This window comes from Caloenas nicobarica, chromosome 11 (genome assembly GCF_036013445.1).
Source record: "Caloenas nicobarica isolate bCalNic1 chromosome 11, bCalNic1.hap1, whole genome shotgun sequence".
Classification (NCBI taxonomy): domain Eukaryota; kingdom Metazoa; phylum Chordata; class Aves; order Columbiformes; family Columbidae; genus Caloenas; species Caloenas nicobarica.
In genome coordinates, this window is record NC_088255.1 from 676,870 (window position 1) to 702,310 (window position 25,441).

The 25,441-nt window shown below is 41.8% G+C and overlaps 2 protein-coding genes across 2 annotated transcripts in view; one reads left to right on the forward strand and one right to left on the reverse strand.

Annotated features, from left to right (window-relative positions):
- The window catches only part of SYN2 (synapsin II), a 189,208-nt gene that overhangs the window by 104,681 nt on the left and 59,086 nt on the right, over positions 1 to 25,441 (forward strand). The window lies entirely within an intron of this gene.
- Positions 122 to 25,053, reverse strand: TIMP4 (TIMP metallopeptidase inhibitor 4). The gene is made up of 5 exons (XM_065642852.1): positions 24,810 to 25,053; positions 9,747 to 9,844; positions 5,235 to 5,349; positions 4,560 to 4,684; positions 122 to 3,698 (listed from the first exon to the last, which is right to left on the reverse strand). Exons 1-5 carry the CDS (start codon positions 24,961 to 24,963, stop codon positions 3,501 to 3,503), a joined length of 690 nt encoding a protein of 229 aa, XP_065498924.1. The 5' UTR covers positions 24,964 to 25,053; the 3' UTR covers positions 122 to 3,500.

Genomic DNA, 25,441 nt, shown 5'->3' on the forward strand with positions numbered 1-25,441 from the left:
GGACTTTGGGCTGAGCCTGCCAGGGGTGCCCGCGCTTCGCTTCTTTGGCTTTTTCATACTATGGCGAGCGTTTGTACGGAATCTTTAGACGGCAATAGAAGGTAAATAAACAAAGATGCCATTCTGTTGTGTAAAAACAGAGCTGCTTTAATGAAACATTTTTTGAAACAGAAACATTCATCTCAGACTGATTAAAACTATTCAGAATGCTGCGAGGCTTCTTGAACTCGTTGCTAGTTGAGTCATATCTACAGCCTTTCCCTCAGTAATTAGTTCCCTTTATTTCACTGTGTTCCTACCTCTTATGTTCTCTGTCATGAATTAAAAAAAAAAAAAAAAAAACACGGCTTTTTCAACATGATTGTAGGACAGTTTAATTAAAAATGTAACTGGAACTTTGAGAAAAAGCCAGCAATACTCAAGATGTTTGGATTTGTTTTCCACTGGTCACCCGTTCAGTCTCCCTTCTCTGTTCTTTTCCCTACTCTTATCGTAAGTTATGTGAGTTGTTTTCAAATGAAAATCAAATGTACTGGGCTGTATTTCTGCTGTAATCTTTCATACAATACATACACAGTTTCAAGGAGTAAAAATAAAATGTTGTAAAAATAATCTGCTGTTGATAAGATATCAATGCCACTACAGTAAAAATCTTGATAGGAAAATAACGTATTCTGAAGGCCGTGCTGTAGTTAATCCTTTTCATAATCATCTTTACCGGTGCTGAATCTCAGGGAAAATAAAAACTCATTCTGAGAGAGTTTTGGGTAGAGCTTTACTTGCCATGTTTATTGAGGGGGGAAAAAAAATCTTTGTAGCATCCATTGGGTGAAGTTTGGCCGGGTGTACGCTCAAACAGAATCAAACTGGACAGCCGTTAAGTTTGAAACACCTCATATGGGATATTTTATGGCAGGTGAAAAATAATTTTTTTAAAAAACTAATTCTGGCATACAATTCATGTTACAGTCTGTTCATAAATATCAAAGAAAACATTTTTACAAGGTACATAAAGAAGGCAATCTGAGCTGAGTTAGTTGAGTTTAAGGTCTACTTACTATAAAACTGAAATAGAAACAGAACTATGTTGAGTTAAAAGGAGAAAATATCTGTTTGCTGCAGAGCGCTATTCAAAAGACACCATTTCATCAAAATGGATTTGGAAACAAATGCTGCAGTGTCCATGGATTGAATAGTAATTGGCGGTGTGGGGAGGGAGCTCTCGCACGCTTGTCTGGGAACTGCTTTGGTTTGACACAAGGAAATGAGGCCTGGGCTTTAAGTCTTTCTGTAAAGTAGCAATATAAATGCACAGCACTGACAGTCAATAGCGCTGTCAATATTGTCTCTGCAATATCAATTCCTTTTTGCAAGAAATGTAGTCTTTTTATTCCATTTAGCTAAGTAGCCATAATAAGTCTGTGGTCCAAATTATTGCTAGGTAATTTTTCGTTTGTCTTTAGCAAAGCAGAAAATGAGACGGGCTTTACATTTGGCAGCACAAATATGTGGCGCCAATCAGGAAAACTGATTTACAGTGCATATAAAGTGAAGTGCTGAGTATTAGGGGGCATATATTCCTCGAATATGGCATGCCTTCCTGTTGGCCTCGTGCCATTTGCGCTTCTTGGCATTGTGTGAGTTTAGCCATGAAAAACAAGAGAAAAAAAGAATATTCATTCTCACAAGAGTGTTTTCAAAGCTGCCGTTGTCTATCCTTTAAATATGGATTCATGCAATTGTCAAAATAAACATCAGAAACACGAACAAAACATGATACAAAAATCATTTATAAATGGGACACGCTGAATTTTATGTCCAAACTACTACTTCATTGAATTGAATGGAATTACAGATGCCTGGACTCTTAAAGATTTACAGATCTTCTTTGCCAGTTAAAGTGCTGGTGATTTTATGAGGACTCTGTAGCAAACAGTGTAATGGGACCACTGCGAGAGCTGAGCCCTTGAACCGATGTATTCCTACACATACCAGCTCTGATTCCCAAGGGAAATGTCACGCTGTGCTTAGCAGGAACGTTGCAGCGTTGGTGCGAAACCTTTAACTCGACACGATCTAACCAAAAGAACGGGGCTGTCCAAATCTCTGCCGCCTGTTCTAAACTCTCATATGAGGAAATGAAGTGAAAGAAACCAAATCAAGAAAATGGGAGAGTAAAGTAAGTCAGAAATGGCAGCAATTACAGGTTCATCTCCTGCGTGATGGTTCTCATCCAGTTTCTAGCACACGAGCAGCTGGACAACTGTCTAAACTTTGGCATTTACTGAAATAATTTTTAAGTTTTACCACTGTGAATTGAGTTACTTTTGTAAACTTAAATATGTGTGAGATTAGTTACTAACTACAGTAATCAATTCATAGAAGACACTAAAAAAACTAGAAGGCAAAATATGTTGTAACACTCGCCTAATATAAGTTCATGAGTTGCCAAATTCATTATGACAGAGTACAACAGGTAGCGATGAATGAAAAATCATGAATGTAAATTTAAACTACGAAATGTGGTCAAATAGTTGCGAGCTTTTTAGAAATCGCTTGCAGCGCAAGTTATTCAGTAGCTATTGCATGTATTTTGACGTGAGTTTCTCAAGCCAAGGCTTTTAACAGTGCTGAAATACAATGACCTACTCGGGCATTCGGAGAGGCGTTACCAGGTACTGCAGCTGCCGTGAGGATGGGTATGGAGCCTGTAAATACAAGCAGTTTTAGCCTGTCATTATTGGTGCTGCTTCCATAAAATGCTGAAGCATTAGAACATCTGCCTTTTTTCAACAAGGCACAGCTAGTCCGGACGAGGATTGAACTGGATTTTGATTATCAAGGCTGGTTCTTAACTTCGTTATCAATGGAAGTTACAACTCTGTAGGTAACAAAACTATGACATGAGTAACATACAGACTGTGGAGCACAGATTGTTCCACCACAGAAGTGTTCGACTTGTTTCAACAGATAAGGAGAAACAGGGATTTTTTGAATTTTTTTTTTTTTTATATAGCACGTTGTCGTAATACTTTACATATACACAGTACAATAATTCTTTTGTATCCGAAGACTTTCATATAGAAATAAACAGTTCTATAAAACATTCCGTAGTTCATCAGGAAGATCTGGAATAAAACACGGCGCTCTCTTAATCTGTAGGTTAACAGAAATAGGGGACAAAATTCTGGCAATTCTGTTGTTCTCATACATTCCTATTGGTAAAAGGGACACTTGTTATGCCTTAGAGGACACAGAGGAGCATTCTCAGCTTGAGTTGAGCCTCTCTGTCCAAAGCGTAACCGTACAGAGGAGCTACCTCCAGGAGGGCTGTTCCTCATCCTGCGCGAGCGCCAGCTCCACGGACTCGTGCTTTAAGTCGGACAGGACAATTTGGTTTTGTTTCTAAGCAACGGATAGATTAGACGATGGCAGTTCGAAGCTGTGAGCGTGCAGTGTTGGGTGGAATTAGACTCCAAGGCTTTTTAGGAAGCGATGATTCAAGGCTCGCTGATGTCGATGAACTCTTTCTCGGGGGGAGGGCCGCCGCGGTACCAGCTGCAGGTGCCGTCGCTCCTCTTGATGCAGGCGTAGTGCTTGGCCTGGTGCCCGTACAGCCTCCTCTCCATCAGCCAGTCCGTCCACAGGCACTCGTTGGGGGCCGTGATTGAGCAGGGCACCATGTAGCAGGTCGTAATCTAAACGTGAAACAGTGCGTTAATTCAGTACGTGGCAGGTCTCCTTAAAAGTGGTGTTTATTCTCACATAATATCAAATATAAGAGAACAGCTCCCGCCAGTGACAACCACTAGTGCCTGTAAGGGGGGCTGCACCAGTATCAGTTGGGAACGACCTGTTGGAGAGCAGTGTAGGGGAAAGGGACCCGGGGGTCCTGGGGACAGCAGGGTGACCATGAGCCAGCACTGGGCCCTTGTGGCCAGGAAGGCCAATGGGACCTGGGGGGGACTAGAAGGGGGTGGTCAGTAGGTCAGAGAGGTTCTCCTTCCCCTCTGCTCTGCCCTGGTGAGACCACATCTGGAATATTGTGTCCAGTTCTGGGCCCCTCGGTTCCAGCAGGACAGGGAACTGCTGGAGAGAGTCCAGCGCAGCCACGAAGATGCTGCAGGGAGTGGAGCATCTCCCGTGTGAGGAAAGGCTGAGGAGCTGGGGCTCTGGAGCTGGAGAAGAGGAGACTGAGGGGTGACCTCATTCATGGGGATCAATATGGAAAGGGGGAGTGTCAGGAGGATGGAGCCAGGCTCTTCTGGGTGACAACCAGTGATAGGACAAGGGGTAATGGGTTCAAGCTGGAACACAGGAGGTGCCACTTAAATATGAGAAGAAACTTCTTCATGGTGAGGGTGCCAGAGCCTGGCCCAGGCTGCCCAGGGAGGTTGTGGATTCTCCTTCTCTGCAGACATTCCAACCCCCCTGGACACCTTCCTGTGTAACCTCATCTGGGTGTTCCTGCTCCGGCGGGGGATTGCACTGGATGAGCTTTCGAGGTCCCTTCCGATCCCTGACATTCTGGGATTCTGTTAATATTTTTCTATACTCACTTTGCAGCCGCAGCCCATTTGATATCTCTGATTAAGACTCTTCTTTTGAGACAAGGATAAATCATCCCATGGTTCAATGTAGTTGCATAAATGGATGAGGACTTTACCATCACTTAAAATTTGGCCTGCAGCATGAAATATAAAAAAAAATAAGGTAAGTAAATAAAACTCTGTTCTAAATATAGAAATAAATCACAAGAACATCTGAAGTTTTTAACTAATTGCACCAAATTAGTCGTATTTCACAGTTTTTCAATACATGCAATTAGAGAACTACTGTGCTGATTGCACGCTGAATAAACGTTAAAGATTTAAGAAGGATATTTTTCAAAAGATGCTGATAATCTGCCAGCAAGGGATGGATACAGTGCAGTAGTATGTTAAACGAGATTTCAGGGCTCTGTAGAAAAAGCTGAGATTACTTAGATAATGGCATACTTCTTAATTATTGATTACGTGGTTCCTGACCTCGACTTTCTTTGAAACTGCTTTAAGATCTTCAAGGACAGATGGAAAACATGTAAGATCACAGTATAATTACAGCTTTACGTCATTTGTATTATTTAGATTGTACATAAATACATTACTTTTTAACAAGGGCTGGCACATTTTTGCAAAGTCAATCCAAGCAGTTACTTCTGGTTTTATAGGTACATTTGTTTTGTTGTATTTTACCTGTCAAAAGATACTGTTTTTTGTTGTTAGCTTCTAGTTTCACTCCACAGAGTGACGAATCAAAAGGGGTATAGACATACTGGACATCCTTGAGCTTTTCAAATCCCTTAAACATCTGAAAATTATCAGAAACAGAAAGTCAGTAGTGGAAAACAAACATGTAAAAATAGTTGCAAACAACAGCTGAAAGGAATATGTGGTGCATCTCTTTAAAACTGGCTCTAAAGTTTGACCTTACATGAGAAAACACCAATTACACCCCTTCTCTACACTAAATGAAATGCGTCCATTATGTTTAGAAGGAAATTAGGTCTTCGTTTCTTTAAATTAGAGGGGTTTAGATTTGCTTTTTCAGTGTTTTTAATGGATCTTTAAGGCTTTCTCTTCAGTTAATATTCTACTATAGCATCTTCCCTTTAATGCAGACAGCGTTTATCTCAAACAAGGTGCTGCAGCGTTGTGAGATGCAGAAGTTTCTCAGTGTATTAATACAGGAAATCTTATCTTGACCACTGTAATGGGGTGTATCTTCAAGGACATGGCACATGTTAAGAACCTGAGCATTGTTCTTATATTCGGTCACTAAAGCAAGCTGGTTTTCCATATCCAGAATTTTGCCCAATGCGACCTTCTTAAATATCTGTTGGAAAATGGGATCCAGCTCGTAGAAGACGTTGATTTTCCTGAAGCCTTCTTAACGGAATAGAAAAGGCCAAAGTTGTTGTCACTGGGATTCTGATCCAAAAATATCACGTGCGAATTTGAAATACTTAGTAGAAAAAATAAACACACCAGACCTAAACAAACCAGTATCCCGTACAAAGCAGCAGTGAAAATAATAGCAAATGCATATAATAATGATGAAAATGTGTCAGATGTTACTAAGTAAGGTTATTGGGTCTGTCAGCCCCACATAAAGGTGGGCAGGTGAGGAGGAGGAGCAGGGAATGGACTGGACACCGGTACCTGCTCCCCGGTACCACCCGAGCGGCTGCAACGTACAGCGGGGACAGATTTTAATATCTCCTCGCCCGATCTAAAGTAAGAGGCATTATGCAGACAACACAAATTGAATTAGCTATTTAAAAAAAAAAAAAAATCCATAGCAACTTATAATGGAGCTAGGGTTAATATCTAAGTAAGTTTGGTGTTCGGTTTTTTGGGGGTTGGTTTGGTTGTGTGGTTGGGGCTTTTTTTTGGTTTGTTTTTTACATTATTGCATTATTTACATTTTTACCCTATGACTTGATTCAATCCCGCATTGTGGTGTGGTCCAAGTACATTTGAGGTTCTGGTAGGACCTCATGGAGGTAGAAAAAAAGGATGAGGGGCAGAGAGATGTGAGCCTGACACTCATATCTGCATCGATCTGTCCCTGTCCTGAGCCGTTTCACTGAGACCAGTACAGAACTACTGCTTCAAGATTTCAGAATACTTTTTTTAAGACTATCTGTATCACTTGCAGTGTATCAGGCATGTTCCTGTTATAATAATTACATTCTTCTTTTTGTTCTCGAAACCTTTTCAACTATGTCAAGGCTTATTTTCTTAGCTTTCTGTAGTGACTCACATCTAGCTTTAGAACTGCATGCACCACTGTAAAGTGTAGATATCGCTGTATTTAGCTTTATTACCTCTTATTCCCACTGTGAGGAGATCCCACTGTCCTGTAAAAAAAGTCTAATTTTTTCACTGGGTTTCCGTCCATGCAGCTTCTGTTGAAAATATTTAGCAATTTCACTTATACTAGTTTAATTTGGTAAAATGCGTTGATTCCATGTATGACAGTAATATCTTTGGCCTTACTTTACTGCTCCGATAATATAGGACAGTGTCACGAAAGCTAACGGCACTGTTTTAATTCTTGGGTGGCTCCTCAGAGTAAGTATGATAACCAAGTCAATAACAATAACGTTAGGAAGATTAATATTAAATTGCTTATAAATCGCATATTTTCTCTTTAGTATAGTGCTGCAAATATTGCAATAAAAGAAAATAACAGTAATTGAAAAAATGTATAGCTTCTTAACATGCCAACCCAACCCTGAGAGGACTGTTCCATTTATCATAACTGCGGGTCATCAAATTTACAACTTGGGAAATCGGTCTGAGGGAAGAAAGACAATAACAGTGCAAAGAGTAGATTCTGCCATTTGACATATGCTGACTTAGATTATTTTGAATGTTATCATCTGAGGGAAGAGGTAAGAAATAGCCTTACCCGGTTCCTGCTCTCGTCAGCAAGCTCGGAGTTACTGAGGAAACCGAGACCCACCGGTGAGTAACTGGTTGGTGGGAAACCGAGACCCACCGGTGAGTAACTGGTGGTGGGAAACCGAGACCCACCGGTGAGTAACTGGTGGTAGGAAACCGAGACCCACCGGTGAGTAACTGGTGGTGGGAAACCAAGACCCACCGGTGAGTAACTGGTGGTGGGAAACCGAGACCCACCGGTGAGTAACTGGTGGTGGGCTCGGGTCTGACCAGCCCTGACCTTGGTGGGCAGTCCGGGGATTGTCCTGCTCCATTGAGGTGGCCAAATCGCACTGATTTTATACAGCATCATTTTATTTTATTTGATTATTTTGCACTTACTAAATGTTTGCAAGCATGAGCTATTTAAAATCCACCACTCTCTTTACTTCTGTAACTTGATGTGGACTTTACAGTGTTACCCATAACACTTTTAAACTTCTATTAACTTAAAAGTATTTCTCATTAATTTTTCAGTATAGCCTGTTCCATTTTTACTCGTATGGCAGCTGTCAATTGTATGTTTAGAATAAACAGGTTACATCACTCCTTGTCAGTTCCTGTACAATTTAGCAGGTGCAGGCGCAGTTGCCTTTACGGGTTGATTCCAGCGCCACCCTGAATTTACCAGCCAGCCCGCAAAACACTCGCAGTTGACAGAAGCTCCTGTGTTGCGGAGGTTTCAAACAAAGATGCTTTTGTGGTGTTTGTTGGAGCCAGGGTGAGCTCGGGCTCTGCTCAGCTCCCTGCTGGCCAGAAGCAAGAACCTGAAGGTGGGACTGTTATGACCCCTTGGTCTTTATCGAATGATGTAGAGCATCTTTGGTTGGAAAATAAAACTCTCTGGTCTGCCCAGTACCAGCTGAGTTGCCTTAATGGAATTAAATGAAGATCTCTCACTGATGCCTCCACTTAGGAAGATCTGGGAGAAACTCCAAAGCAGCTCCCATGTATGAAAGTATTTCAGAGAATAGTAACACAGACTAGGCTTCTCATTCTTCTTTTTTTGTCCTGAACTATAAGATGATTTGCATTTCTATAAAGTTACTGAAGTATCAGTAGCAAAAGACAACTGAAGTGCTAGTGGGAGGAAAGAGAATTGCTCTGGTATTTATATACTTATTTCTATAAAGAAAGATTTGAAAATATCCTTAATACTTTAAGACAGAAAGTGACAGATGGTGACAAGTTTTGGGCTTTGTTTTAGCAAGGTAGAAAGAATTGGCTGGCTGAAATTGCTGTGAAACCTTAACAGGAGTCATGGGTGATAACCATCCTTGGGAATGTTTTGAGATATTCTTGTTTACTGTAGATTTTTCTTAGTAAGACCCCTTTGAGCTCATCTGCATTGTTTCTGAAAGCACGTAGCCGTTCATAATGATCCGCTTAAGTGTTCCCAATAAATGTAGTAACACAAATCAATGCAAATAATATAAAATCATCTTCTATGAAAAGTGAGAGATAAAACCACCTAGAAAGCTTAAAACAAATAACCAAACCAATCAAACAAAACACCCCATCAACGCTCACTTACGCATTCTAATTGAAAGGGACTACCTGGCTTTTGTGTATTCCCAGAACAGGTAGATCATGATCTTTTTTACTTCAGAGGGATTTTGATGGTGACTTGGACAGGATCAGGACAAGTCTTTTTAGAGTATATTAATGAACACCTCCTTATTGGAGCTTAACAAACAATGGAAAAATCCTGTGAGATTCTGAGTGACAGTATTTTTGGGTGCTCCCACTTTGCCTTCCTAACAGCATTCATGCAACGGGATTTTTGTTTGTATGAGCAGCCGATAAGGTCTCTTGTTTCTGCAAAGACCTCTGTTCACTTCTGAACAGAAGTCCTTGCTGTTTCGGCTGGAAATGCTTTCCTCTGTTCAGAAAGTTTGCATCGCCCAGTCAGAGAGTTGCGATACCACAATGTAACACAGGTGATGGAGTATCCGCCAGAACCAGCAAATGTATTGAACGCCATTCACAGATTGAAGTATGTTTTCATAGTCTCCATAAAGCAATTGCGAATAACAACAACTTTTGTTAAACATAGTTATTTAGAAAGCAACTCATAAATGTCGGAACAGTTTTCTTTCTCTTTTTTTGCCTAGTTTGATTTATTCTGTGTAGTTCACCTGGGTCTAACTGTGGAGGCAGCTGGAGCCTTTTCCAGCTGAAAGCATTTAGAGCTAAATTGTAGTCATATACACAGGTTATCAGCACTGAACTTCAAAATAGCTAAGTGATTCCATGTACCTTTATTTGTTTGATTTCATACCGGATCATTTTGTGGGTATCAAGAGGATCATCACTGGCAGGAACCACCTTTTCGCTGGATATTTTTGCTCGAATTGCTGTAATAGAGGAGAACAGTTAAGTGCAAATAAGCATATGTCTGATTTTACAAGAAATAGCAAAAATCATATTGATAGATTTCAGCATTGTTTTTACACTTTAGCTAGAAGTAGATTTTAAGACTTGTTTCTAGAAGAACACTAGATTGAGTTAACTCCCAAAAATAAAGATAAGTGGGCTACCTATGATATACATCTGAATTTCCATGAATCTGGAAATCTGAATTAAGTTACCACTCAGTTTTGACAGAAACTGTTCACCAAAATCTTTGAAGGACTTGAATCCCATAAAATTTTGTAGCACACCGTTCATTATAATCAGCGAGCAAAGGAAAGGGATGCTTCTGTTGATGACAAAAGAACTGGCGATCAATTACATAGACTTGAAGTCTGAAAGACTGTGCCAGGCAAGATTAAAACATCGATTTTGTGCATGAAATCAGAAGACAAGACGAGAATAATCTCTCATATGCTTTTCTGAGACTACAGATTATAGCATTTTTCTTAACACAACATGTCAAGTTGTGTTAACCTGTGTAAATTATTACTTCATCTTTTGACACATTTATTTTCTATTCTTTGAAGAAGGACAGTGTGCGGTTTTATGAAAGAAGAAATAGTTTATTGTCCTATCTGTTTGTTTGAGGGATCTCTCTTGTATATGCTGTTTAAAACGTACCAGGACTATGAAGCACGGGGAAGAACACGATTCTAAGAATATGGTATATGGCCAAATGTTTTCGGGGGACTTCTGTCCCCCACAAGTATTCAGGGCCCTGGCTGTGCTGGGTTCTGGCCGTGTGGTAGAACCAACGCTTGGTATCACACGTTAGGGCAGAAGGAGCCTCCGGAGCTCTGGTCCAGCTCCTTGCTGGGCTGGAATGGGGACACTCGGGTGCGTCTGGCCGAGGTTTGAGCATCTCCCTCGTCCCGGCTCTGACCCCTCTTACAGGGAGATACTTGTCCTGCCCCTCCGCCGGAAAAAACACCGAGCCGATGCAGAGGAAGATCTTTTGGCATCAAAATCATGCTTTTCCCCCCAAAAAAATTTCTTTGATAGATTGACCTCGAAACGTTCTATCTAAAGAAAAGGAATAAGAAACCCAGATGGTAATTTTCTTTGCAGCCAAGTGGAGATCAGTCCCATCTAATAATGGGCAATTCCTACTTCCTCGCTTATTAGCAGGGCAAACTAGATGTAATAATCTACATGATGCAGATGCCTGCAGCTTCAAAGCTTGAGTCCTCTATCTTTTGGCAATGCTCCCTCCTCCCGAGCCTTTTAAACTCTTTTAAAGGAGCACTTTAGACTTACGGGTTGGATTGGAAGGAAGGAGTTCTTTTAAGTATGAAGAGCAAATTCCTCATTTCAAATGGTAAGTGGCAGCATCTCTTTAATCATCTGCAGATGCGCTATGTTCCCACAAATTAACAGTACTTCTTACGTGCTTTGATCTAATTCCAGATGAAAAGTGTCGTGGATCATGTGTACTATACTGCTGGAAAGGTCAAATTAGAATCATGTTGGTCCGTTTTGCATTGCTTTCCTTTGCATCATTATTACCTAAAAAAAGGTTTTCTCACTTAAAGAGTTCATTCGATATAGAAGGTGAGGGCTGAGACAGCCGTTAGGAGCTAGCTCCATTATTCTCCATACACATACCATAACGCGGTTTTTAGGGAGAATATGTTTTCCTGCCTACTCAATGCAGACATTTGCAGGATAATTAAAACTACTTTTCCCCTTGTGTTTAATGCTGAAACGTTACTAATTTTCATATTTTTATTAAATTCTGCTTGTTAGTGTCTGAGAGGAGCATTACAGATGATCAGTGATAGCTCAAAGGGTCTCCAGGGAGTTACGCAAGGCTCAAAATATAACGTTTTGGGGGTTGTCATTAAGAGATCTCTTTCTGGGTGTATAGAAGAAAATGAAAACTATTTTAATGTTGTGTATGCTTCATTCATTTGTTTGTTTAAGAGAAAGCTTCCAGATGGTGAGGGAAGACCAAATTGAGATTTTTATTTGTTTTCAAATGACAAGGAAGTTTTATTGTTACAGGATGTCTAAATCTTTCGTTATTTGGATTTTACTTTTCTGTTCTCCTGAAACCAGATTCAAATGCACACAGATCTTCTGGGGCCTTTTAATCCTTCTTGGTTTTCTTTTCTCTGTGTTTTAATATGTGTTTTTTCAATCAGTGCCGTCTAGCTGTCTCGTAAAACCTCTTATTGGTGTGGTTGCTTCTGGTTTTAACCACAAGCGCTTCCTGGTGCAGCATTCCTGGGCCGGCCCATCTCCCTCTCCTCGCTATGAGGAATTTGCAGATATGAAATACATCAGGCGCAGCCTCCAGATTCTAGCGCCAATACCTCCGTCTGCCTCCAATTCACCCCGCGTTAAAAACACACGCTGTTTTTCAAAAGACATTCACTCTCACACCCCAGTAAGTAGGATGCGGCATTTCCGCAGAACCCGTATTTTGTAACCCGTGGCGCTTTTCTCAAATTTAAGCTCTCCGCGCTCTGTGGCTGCGCGTTGTCTCGGGCGGCTGGGGGGCGGTTAACGTGCCCGGAGCCCCGGAACCGGAGCGGCACCGGGAGCCCCGGCTGCGCTTGCGCCGGTACCGCCGGTGTCGCAGGACAAGGGTCCGTGGAGTCCGTCGACTCCATCGGCTCGGCTGTTGGACACGCAGCATTGGAAATGCGTTCAGAGTATTTTTGTTCTTTCTTTTCTGAATAATCATAAACATGTCGCGAGCATTTCTACATCAACAGGAGGTAATTTTGAACTGGGTGAAGGACAGGGCTGAGTATAAAATGGGATGTATTTGTGTTTAGATAGTCCAGGGTTTTACACAATATGAAACTGTTTATATACAATAATGGTAGGAAGGTAGGCATTAACTGCACCTTTCCCAAACCTGGGTGATCTCTCTCTGTAATCAGCGATGCTAATTGTTTACCCGTAAATAAACTGTACCATCAACTTGTGTAATAGGGATTTTTAGAAACATGAAGAACTACTTATACTAGAGGCCTTTTTAAAAGAAATTCACTGCCATTAGATTAATTTTACCACACGACTGTGAGATATGCAGTGAAATACAACCACCTTTTTCACAGGAGACAGAATTGAGCAGTGAACTGAAGGCCGTTCCATATCATAGATACAGATGGAATCAGAATAAAGTAAATCCCTGCACTCTGTCCACTGAAATTCATTTATTCCCTAAAAGTAGTAGACTCTCAGTTATTCCTGAGGCACTAACAAAGGGCAAACTGTTTAGTGAAGAATTACTCTCATTGTTACAGGTTAGTATTATTAAATAATATGTTCTTTATGATACTATTTGAGATACTATTTTACAAGTTTCAAGATGATGCTATTTAGCCTTTTTCCTTAACCTGCTGGCCCCAGTGCTGTTGTTTGAAGACAGGCAACTTGACTCAACAGAAGTAATCAACTTTATTACTCCTTCAGAAATGAAAAGAAAGTGACTTCTCCAGATTAACTTTATTATCCTAAGAAATAGATGATAAGGGAGATGGCAAAAAGTGATGAATAAATGAGATCTTTTTTCCCCCCAGTATCTGTTAGACATCAGCAACTGTGTAACGACAAATACTTGCACAGGAAAATATTTCAGATATTACTGGACATAAGAACGAGAAATTATTATTTCTTTTCTGTATTCTTATTTTAAATATATAAACCTAAAAATAGGTAAAATAGAAGTAAAAATGAAAATATTGCTAAAAAGAGTATAAATTTTAAAGATGGATAGATAGGGAGGCAGACACTTGGCGCTCTGAAAATCTCTTTTTTCATCTGTTTGGACTCTGAAAACCCTCAAGCTGCATCCTGAACAATGATGTCAAGTGTGTTAAGGCCACAATACTATGAGAAATACGAACTATTATTAAACTGTTGTTTTACTTAAGTTGGGTTTAGTTCAGTATTTTTGTTTCTGGAGTAAGATTTGTATCAGAAGAAAAATATTTCACTGTTGTGTAGAGTCAAAAGAGATTTATAGATTATTATCACGATGGATGCATCCAGTTTGAAATACTAGCTGCACTGGAGTTTTCATTGTATCAGTGCTAAACTATGTAATACCTATGATTCATTAATTAACATACTTTTGGTTAGGGAGTTGCAGCTTAAAGCAAAACTCCGTTGTTAATGAGCTGCAGTCCTTGAGCAATAGGGAGGTTAATGAAGAGAAGGGCAGGGTTGTCTAGACTGGGGTGCCTTAGCTGGTTTTTGTAAAAATAGGAGCTAAATCCTGTCCCTTAGCCCTGCAGCGGGTCCGAGGCCGGTGCACGGAGCAGCGTGTTCTGCGTGTGCAGGACGCCCCCGTGCCAGCCCTTCGCATTCCTGCTTTGCCCGCAGATTCGTCTCCTTTTAGGCACCTCTGGGGCCGCTTTTAACTTTTAGAAGCGCCACCTCCAGCATTGACACGGCACCCAAAAGAGGAGCTACTGAAACGCAGAGGGAAGTCTCTGATTCCGCTCCGTCCTTTCTGCTGGATGTTCTTGCTCCGTGGCGTTAGCCCTCGTTAATAAAAGCCATAATAAATGAGTCCTGACAGGTCCAGGCGATTAGATCCCTTTTGAGTTTCGAGATCCCAACTCGGAGTAGCAACGTCCATCGAACAGGCGCCTTGAGGAAGAACCTGAGGTTGGGCTGTGGCCTCCAGCTCAGCCCAGCTCAGCTCAGCCCAGCTCAGCTCAGCTCAGCCCAGCCCAGCCCAGCTCAGCCCAGCCCAGCCCAGCTCAGCCCAGCCCAGCCCAGCTCAGCCCAGCCCAGCTCAGCCCAGCCCAGCTCAGCTCAGCCCAGCCCAGCTCAGCTCAGCCCAGCCCAGCCCAGCCCAGCCCAGCTCAGCCCAGCCCAGCCCAGCCCAGCCCAGCCCAGCTCAGCCCAGCTCAGCCCAGCTCAGCTCAGCCCAGCTCAGCCCAGCCCAGCTCAGCTCAGCTCAGCTCAGCCGGGCTGTCCCAACCACAGCACAGCCACCTGAACACAAACGGCACCCTCGGCACTTTGAACAGGCTTGCTCTTCAGAAATCGAGAAAGATTATTTCATATTGCACAAGTTTATAATCAGAATCAGCTTTGCTACAAAAACCTTGAGATGAGACTTAAAAAGCGATGAGTGTGTTGACAGGAAAAGAAAGATCTAAGTTGCTAAAAAGTTACGAACAAGGTTGCAGTAATGCCTCACGCAGCTCTTTTTTTTTTCCTTGTATTTGCCTCAGCTTAGCCCTTTCACTTTCCTAAAATATGAGTAATTTTCGAGCACTTATTTCTACCTGTCTCTATAATGTCTGACACTTCAATCAAACTGTTGCCAGATCCTGTTGCTCTTGTGTGGACAAGAGAAAAGTGGCCCAAGGAGAGGGATCTAACTAGGAGTGCATTGCTACATGGATGGCTTGAGGGGGGCATCCCAAATATTTATGGAACAGATAGAGAAAGCATCCAAATGGGCAAAACTAGAAAACAGAAGTGTTACATATTGGTCAGTGTGTAGTATGAAATAAAGCAAAACTATGGACAGATAACATATATATATATATATATATATATATATATATATATAAACATGTCGTTTCACCAAAATGAAAGCATTCACATACACAATATGCAGCTGTTTCAGCTCACCCTTCTCCTGTAAGATTACCTAAAACTTTTATCTAGCAGAACTTCTTTTCGTCTTTGGGGTGCAGTACTTAAACTTGCTACATGAATGCTTGCCTGATATCAACATAGTGTTTTAAAATAAGTCATTAAATGCCTAACATGTAGCTTTACATACACTCTGATATTTTTAAAGCAGATTATTTTAGAGACTTAGAAATCATTTTTAGGAGAATGAAGACTTAAATTTTCTTAGCGTTGTGTCCGTGCCGCGCGCAGGTACCTGAGCTTTCACGTCTCGCTCGCTGGGTAAGAGAATCCATTGATGGATGGATTGATTGATTGATTGATTGATCAATTCATTGATCCACCACGCGCATCCATTGATCTGCTGAGTGGTTGTGGAAATCTTTATGTCACTCGCGCTTTAATGAAACAAAGTACCGAGTAATGCTATCAAGTGCCGGCGCCAGGAGAATAATGTCATGGCTTAACGAGTTGCCCTTAACCTGAAATGTTTAAGATCTTTTCAAAGCAAGTCCCTTAACGGCAAATATTCCGGTTTCTCTGTTTATGCTGAAGGATTTGCCAACTACAGTCTCATTAAAATGCCATTATTTTTTTTCCTGTTCCCATTTGTAATTTTCATCGTTCTTCTCTGCTCTGAGTCCAGAAAAAGGCTTCGCTAGTCCTATAACTTCATTTCACGTATTTTGAGTTGAGATGATCTGTACTGCGTGCAAAAAGGTCTGCACTCCATGTTTTCAAAACCTACTTTTTATTGCTTTATTGGCTTTCAGCTTGGAGGCATGCAAATCCGTACCTTTATTTACAGTAAGAAACCCGCGTTACGCACACAGGCAACATGCGCTTTGCAAATTGACTCAAATTTGTTGGTGATCTTTCAGGATCTGGTTGTTATGCACTTACTGGAACGCTGAAAGGGCTTCATCCTCTGTTCATTATTGTACCCATTTTTAACTTCTCTAAAGAAGAATTTGGCATCCATGTAGTGTAGGTGCTGTCCTTCTAGTGCAAAATACATCTGTTTAATTCAGTTCTTCTGTTAGATATATGTATATATATGGTTTACAATGGCCATAATTCTTTTATGCCAAGCACTTCCAGTCATCTAGAGACCACTTCTGATATGGGTGTCCAAATGCTTTACCATCAATTGTTGCTTTTGTTGTTGTTCTTTGGTGTGTTTGTTTGTATGGGGGTTTTTTTAATCAATATGTGCTGGCTACTGTCTTCACCTCTGAAAAATAGTTTCATAGTACCCACATATTTTTTTCTTCTTATACCGAAGACTCCAGATCTTGTGTGGGGCGAGGGGGAGATTGGAAGTTGAGTCTGGGTACTGAATGAAAACTGGTGCATTTTGCCAAAATGGGCCGTGTAATGTTTGTGGGAGATCAAAGACGACCCCCGGATTCCCACAGGAGTGCTGCCAAATTATTGCCAATAATACCCGTTTGGTGATGAGATAGAACAACGCGCCGCTTCGAGAATAAATCTGGCAAACCTTTTGCGGTTGGCACAGCCCTACAGTGCAGGTTTTCAACACGCTTTTTGCTTTTGGTGCTTACAACATAGAGAAGACTGCATTCTTTTGCGGTTTTGATTTCTGAGTTATTTGTAACCTTTTAATTGTTCCAGCCTTCAACAGAGAGATAGATCATTGCATCAGGTATCTGCTGAGATGATGGATCAGCCTTATATATATATATATATATATACACACACTTTCTTCTTTTGAGAACCCATCAAGATGCTATTGAATCATCTTTAAACACCTGAAAAAGAGCAAAACTGGCCCGATACTGAGTGAATCTGAAAAACTCTTTTCCTCTGTGTGTGCACCATGGATTTCTTAGCTCTACATTGTCACTATTCGCTCTTCCTCTACAACTCCTAGATCCAAAGTCAAGGACTCTTTCATTCTAAAGGTGTTTGTGCTAGTTAGTGTGTAGAGCCAATTTTATTTTTCTTGCTTTGTATTTTAGTTTTCTGATATTTTATCAATGAATGCTTATAGCCATCTGTAAAATAACTAAATCTCCGGCACAGGAATTAACTGAGCTACACTTTCTGAAATCACAAGAAAGAAAAACAGTGGAACTTAGTGGACTATTTGGACACAAGTCTTTGGATCTGTAACCACAGAGCTTGCTGAAGAATGTAAGTGTAACAAAATCAGCCTTTTTCCTTTATTCTGTGGAAAGCAATGTATAGAAGGGCAGTGCTTAGCCTTGCTGGTGCTTCAGTCGCATAAGAAGGTGAATGTGGTGACTGAAAAATCAAATCCTTCAAGTTTTATCACTTGGGCTAAAAGAATTCCATCGGAATTTCTGAAGGTGAAGGTTAGTTTAAAGTAAGAATTGGGCCAGACCTCAATTCTACTAAGCCAACACAAAATAGCAAACAAGGAGAAAAAGATGCTGGATAGATCTACACATTGCACGTTGCAGGGAAAGGTCACAAACGCCTTGAAAAGGTTTAACCTGCTCATCAGTGTGGGTTCAAAACACAGCCATGCTGCAAATGTTTTAGATACACAAGACAACAGCGAAACACCTTTCTTTTCCTGATGATAAATTAGGATATTTCACCATTCACTGTTATTCAAGGCATTTTTTTATTCAGGAAAAAAAAAATACTGCATTCTAACAACTCACCTTCTTGAAAAACTTCTGGAGGCGATAAAACAGACACCAGGGGTTATTTTATCACCATTTCCTATGGATATTAGTTTGCACTGTATTATTTTTCGATGTAAAGGCTTGTCGAATTTGGTAACTTTCCTGCGTTGTATGCACACGAAGCTGCGTTCTGCGCCCGAGCCGCGTCTGCAGGGCGGCTCTCGGGCTCCGGGTAGGGCAGGACTTTGTGGATCAACGTGTGTTTCTGGCTCGAGACGCGAAAATTCCTTGTGTTGGAGGCAAGAGTTGATCGGGTTTGGCTCCCTTGTTAAACCAGAAGATTAGGCAGTTGTTTGTGCGCTTTGGTTTGTTAATGAGAATACATTCAATTTATGAGATTGAGGTTTTAAAATCTTGATTTTACGAAGTTTCAAAAAGAAGAGGTGAGTGTATTTTTAACAGACGTGTGGTATTCTTTTAACTTAAATATTACCTAAAAAATAGCACGATTTCCTAATGTTGTTCAAGGTCAGTTTTATTTTTCTGTACTGTTTTTACAGCTGCTACTCATGTTACCAGAAATATTTCTCTCTACTTCACAAGCCTCAAATACCACATCATTTGACTAGTAATCAACATCTGCCTAATTTCAGCTGCAGAATAACGCTCTCTTTATATTCTGAAGTCTGTAGAACAACATACATGATGTTATTGTGGATTTCCATTCCTAGCGCACGCCCCCTCCTCCCCGCGGAAAAAAACCCTCAGTACCCAGATACTTTTTAATGAGAAAGTTAGGGATTAAAGTTGGTGCATTAATAGGATTAAGAGTTTGGCAGTCTTTCGTGTTCTGTGTTTTATATTATTTAATCTCTGTTTCTAAGCTTGCGTTTTGTTTTCCACGCAGCGTGTGTAGAATGCTGGTTTTGAAATCACGGGCTTCTAGTTTCTTCGCACTGTAATACGCGCTTTTAAAGAAAAGCAACAGTTCCTGATTTCCTTATCCTGCATTTATAATGTGCTCAGCAATGAGTCAGTGTTACTGAGTTACTTCTAAATCAGGCAGCCAGCGTAATTCTTCTGAGATTTCATTTTACTACACAATGCTCAGCTCTGGTTTTTTTTCAAAAAGCTTAATTATTTTATGGCTCTCAACTACATTCTAATTGACAGGAGCGTTGTGCTCAGTGCGTTTCTCTCCGTACAGTTCTGTCCCGTTGTTCACTTTCACGATGCCACCTCGTTTTACAGCTACAACTTTGAAGCTGTCGGGAACCCTGCCATGAAAAAGCGAGCACAGGGAAGGAGAGTGACCGCGTTTTTCCAGCCTGAGCCCCATTTTCATGCTCAAATGGCAGGGTTCTGAGGAACGGCAATTCCAGCAGATTGGACGTGATTTCTGCGAGCCGTGCGCTGTTGGCAGCGCGAGCCAAGTCTTGCACAAGTGAAAAAAGTAAGTTAGGAGACAGACTGGACATGGAGCTTGGAAGTAAGTTCTCAAAATGTTTGCCTCTGCCTTAAAGCCTGAAGTAGATATAGAATTATTTGTAGATCTGATTCAATTAATACTTCCTACTCCCAAATGGGAAATTCAGTCTTTATCCTAGGAAGCTGTTTCACTACCATTTTTTAAGTTGCATCTGCAAATGGAAGGACTCAAACTGCTATTGCCATGGCAGCACTTGTACAGCTCGCTGAACACAAAACTGAAGCGCTTTGTGGAACATTCAGCAAGACAGGTACAAATACACGTAGTTGTAACTAGTCAGCAATGGCACCACCTCTGCAGCCAGTGCGGTCCGTTTTTGTAGTTTTGAAAGCATTTAGATGTTTCAGGCTGCGATGCCAAGAAATACGTATGTACTGCAATTATAACTGAAATTGCAATAATCAGGCATTTGTACTGGTGATGGGCCTTTGCAGGGTTGCAGAGATTTTTTCTTTGGTAAGAGCTTCACTCTAAGTGCATCAAATACTGTTAATGTGTATAAAGGTATGCATAACAGGCAAGTAAGAAAAATTACCATGTAATTCTTTCGTACTTAGAGAAGTAAAGAAACCTGTCCCCTTCTGTATACCTGACCTTGGCAGGACATTATGCAGCTAAAGCAGGTGAAAGGTGGGTTTGGTAGTTATGTCACTCACGAGTGTGTCGAAATGTGAGTTAAGGGTAAAATGTCTATTTTCCAATATTCTTTGTTAATGAAGTTAATACTAGTCCTATGAGAAGAAGGGGACATGGGGAAGGGTCTGACTCTTGCTGGTTCCTACACGCCAGCACTGTTTTCTGGCCACCTGTGGGCTCTGCTGAGCAGGACAGCAATTCAGCTTTTCTCAGCCACTTACCGAGGCCACGGGGCTAAGGGAATTACCTCATTTTCAGCACCTCTGCATTAAACCTACAAATACGAGTAACAGTCCTTTTGAGATCAGTATGATTTCTAGCTGCTTTTAAGATGATTCACCGGTTAATATAATTAAGGTTCTGCAGATATTGTTCTGGCAGCCTGCTCTCTCAATGGCACTGATACAGCCTCACAACTTCTTTTTTGCAATAATTCCTGCAAGAACCAAGCCGAGGCACTGTGCTTTGCCCGCTGTCCGAGAGAGACCCGCAACAGCAAAAGTCTAGTGCTTTATTTCTATAATCAAATTGACAGTTGTTGGAGTAGGAACTCAGCTTTTGTTTCTGTGTGAGACCCCTGGCAAACGGCAGCTGCGTAGTTCTTCCCACTCTGTGAGGAGTTACTCTAGGAATACACCGCTGTGTATCTGTCACCGATCTCCTCCGCCGCGAGGCCGGTGGACGGGGCTCTGCCCAAACCCTCCCCGGGGACACAGACGGTCCTTCAGTCCCCTTTGTTCCGCGGTGCGGTTAATTCTGCTCCTGTGAGCCCTGCGCTCCCAAACACCTGCAGATTCATTACAGAGCTGCTTAATTTTGTGTCAAACCCCCGCCAAAGGTGCTCGTCAACCTCATCTGCATAATGATGCCGCTCACAGCAAGTAAATTCTCTGAGATTAAGAATATGGTGGGTGTGCGTAACGTAATATAATAAGAATAAAATATAAAATCTACTTTAATTTCCCTGTTCGCCTTTTCTCCCCTAACTTGGAAGAAGTGCTGTCTACACTTCTAATACATTCTCCAATGCTGATCTTCCCCATCAGGTCAAGTTACTTCCCAGCCTAATAATGTACAAATTAATCCATTCCAGAACAAAACTAAATATTATATTGCAGAGAGGAAAAATCGTGAGATACTGAGCCATGCAAGTTTTAATATGAAATTCAGTAATAAGAAATAGCATATTGTAATTTTATCCCAGAGGAGCTGACTTTGAAAACTTAAATCTAGTGTATTTAAATAAAATTTTTTACTGTTATTTTAAAATGTGATTAAAATTTAATATATCATCTGGCACTTCTTTACAATGCCTGATCTCAGTGATCTGAGGAGACTTTAAGAGGCTGAAAATGCTGCCAAGCTCCAGCTGCAAAGCTCCCATCCTACTTTGAAATGTGCCACTCCTCCAAAGCTAGAGAACTGTTCTCTGAAGCTATATTATGTATTTCTTTGTAATGAAGTTCTGTTAGTCATTTCTCTTGGTGCCCGATATTTGGTAAAAATATCACTTTTATGTATGTTTAAGAAAAAACAAGAACCGTAAGACAGTTTAAATCGGAAAGAATCCATCTAAGTTTAAAGACAGGGCACTGCTGTGACATAGCTAGGAAATGCAAAGTATCTACATATTTGTCCTACTGTCCAAAAAATAACCTTGCTTATACCTAAGGGGGGAAAAGCAGCACGACGGCCTTCGGAAAGGAATCAGTCCTCCCCACGTATACCATTTCTCTCTACAGATTGTCTAATTTGATGTGAACACTGGTTTAGAATTGAGTCCAGGGAGACCGAAGTCAGTGCCCAAAGGGAGATCTGTTATCTTGACACTGATAAACTTGGTCGCATCCGTGGTTCTCTCCAAAAGAGCCGTGACCAGAGGAGTTTTCTGGTACCAGCTTGAACTGCGGTGCCTCGGTACTGAACGGGAAACGTGGAGCAGCAGATCCAGCACACGGGGACCAGCACCCGGTGTTTCTGGGAGGAGAAGCCTCCTGCGTTCTGCGGCGGGGCAGGTAATTAGCGGTGCGTGGGGCTGCTGCTTAACGAGCCGCCCGTCTCCATGGCCCCTTGCAGAGTCCCCATGAGCAGGGCAGGTGGTTAGAACACAAAGGGAGAGCATCTACCTCCCTTTTTGTATCAAAGGTGTGTACGCGCACTTCATGTGAAGAAGTGAAAAGAGCTGGTCCCAAACTTAACTAAGGTCTCTACTTGGGTTTTTTTCCCTTGGGGGTCTCCTACGCTGAGGTTTCTGAGTGGCCTCACACATTCGGTTAGTGGCCCAAGTAACACCTGTTGATGGAACCCCCTCCACAGCACCCAAATCACCAGCGATCCCAGAGGGCGTTAAAAATGTTCCAGACACGTGGGGAACCTGAGGAATAAAGCAGTAACTCAAGTGCATACAGCGGCTGGCAGCTCTGCGAGCTCTGAGACCGAGACTTCGCCTCAGTTTTTACTTTGGAATTTAGAGGCACGGCATGATTTCTGTTTTCTTTTTTTTAGTAAGATTTGCCAGGGTTTTATTCTGTAAGGAGATACTTGAAGGTGTTTGTGGGTACAGAGGGGGATGTGCTTAAAAATAACTGAAAAAAATTGCATAGTCTCAGCAAATAGCTGATTAGCATTCAGCTCCCATAGGTTCTGGTAGCTGAAGAGCTGTCCCTTTCTTTGTCGATATTTTGGAAGTATGAAAATGTTGATATTGAAGTACAAATCTTCATGTATTTATGTATGTACTCATATAAATAAATATCCATATGTATAATTTTATAATATATATAAATACAATTTTTAAATTATAAAGGGATCCTTGATGTAAACACTCCTTAGCGAAAGGTGCAGTTTAAACAGGAATATTTATAGAAGTGAAAGCTTGAGCATCAAGTCCAAATATGAAGCAGTTTTACTTTACAAACTTCAGTATTTAAATATAAATTAAACGTAGCATATATCTACCATTTGTAAAATGTATTTAAGGATGGAATGTATCTTAATATATAAGAATGGCCAGAATGGCCAGAATGGCTTCCCTAAGGAAGATGGCTCTTAATGGATACTTTAAGTTTCCTCTATACTGTGAAATTGTTTATTTAGAAAAATCTCTACATTAAGTCTGTTGAAAAACTGTCACTTGCTGATGTGTAAGAATGCAGCAGCCTATTACAGCTCAATGTACACATCTATCGTTAAGCTCCTGGTAGCACAGTTTCTATTTTCTTTCACCTTGAACAACTCCAAGTTCTAACGCCTGGTGTAGGTAACTTAATGAGAAAGATTGCTTAATGCAGCCGGATTAAAAACCAATTTAACTGATGGCCACAAACAGAGCCGAGAGTTTGTCATGGCTACAAAGATTTTCTGTCAGGGGATAAAAGCGATTAATCAGTATGCAGAAGGTATTGCCTGCCCCATAGAGATGCTAATTTTGTGACACTTTGGAAACTCATGTTCTACATTTACTGTTCACATTAGATGGAAGCGAACCAGCCTTGGCCTGGGCTAATGAAATCAAAAGCCTGCAAAATGTCACTTTTTCCAATCCCCATGCAGTCTAATTTTGAGATCTTTAGTTTCTTTCTGTAAGTTGTTTGACAACCACAGTGCTGATGGAGTATCGTGAAACACAAGTGTCCTAAAGGCTTGGAAGTTCTATTTATGTAGAACTGCTGTAGCCAGTTTTTCTGCAGAAAATGCAGTTTCCTGCTCAAGTATTTTTGGAAAGCGGCAAAAAAACCCCACAACCCATTAAAGAAATTGTAGTATAGCAGAACAAAGATCAAGTGTTTGAACATGCCATCACTGGAGAGTTTGTGTTTTGTTTCCTATTTTCCCCAAAATGCTATTAAAAATATCTGTATGTGTAGTTTACAGATAGCAGATCTATTTAGATCGGATATTTTATTAGAAGAACTGTTAAGAGTAGCTATATGAGGTATTTTGTGATTATTGAAGGTATTGTTATTATTGAAGGTATTTGAGGTATTATGTTATTATTGAAGGTACTGTTATTATTGAAGGTATTTGAGGTATTTTGTTATTATTGAAGGTACTGTTATTATTGAAGGTATTTGAGATATTTTGTTATTATTGAAGGTACTGTTATTCTTGAAGGTATTTGAGGTATTTTGTTAATATTGAAGGTACTGTTAATATTGAAGGTACTGTTAATATTGAAGGTACTGTTAATATTGAAGGTATTTGAGGTATTTTGTTATTATTGAAGGTACTGTTATTATTGAAGGTATTTGAGGTATTTTGTTATTATTGAAGGTATTTGAGGTATTGTGCCCTGCTTAGTCTAAGCAATAGAAGCCATTCCTACTAAACGGAAAAACAAGGCACTAAATAACACAGCGGTTTCCACCGTTCGTGACCGCAAAACACTCGGGACAAACGCGAAAGTACAAGAGCCGCTGTCACTGTCCCCCCAGCCCCCTGCGCAGCAGGACCTGCGGCCGCTCCGCCCCGTCCCGCACCGCGCCCCGTCCCGCACCGCGCCCCGTCCCGCACCGCGCCCCCCGTTCCGCGCCCCGCACCGCGCCCCGCACTCACCCAGCGCCGCGTCGCAGAGCAGCTGCTGCGGGTGCGCGGGCGCGCAGCTGCAGGCGCCCCCCGGCTCGGGCGCCCCGGCCGCCAGCAGCAGCAGCAGCGCGGAGCAGAGCCAGGCGCTGCGGCCCGGCCCCACGCTGCCCCGGCCCGGCCCCATCCTGCTCCGGCCGGCCCTGGGAAGCTCTAGCGAGCCGCGGGTCCCGGGTGCGCAACGGCCCGCCCCGCCCGCTCCGCGCACTCGCCGCCGCCCGCTCGCTTCTCGCTGCCCTGACATGGGACCCTCGTATTTATGGCCCCGACGCCGAGCCCCAACTCCGCCTTTCTTCAGGAAAAAGCGCATCATTGGTGAAAGTGCCCGGAGCGGCTCGGGGAGCGGCGCCCCGAGGCTGTGCCGCGGTGGGACCGCAGCCTGGGCAAAAACAGCTCTTCCAGCGCTCTGAAGCCGCTTTGGTGGGCTTCGGCAGAAGAAAGGTTTTTCTGTTTTTCTGGTAAATTTCCTTCCAGTTCGAATTTAAGAACTAGTTCCGCTGCCTCTCTGGTTTGGTCCAGCAAACAGCGCTGTCCTGTTTTCCGCTGTTTTCATTCGCAGCCCCTGCTCTTGCCCTGCGCTCCGGTGCGTTCTCGAGCAATGACAC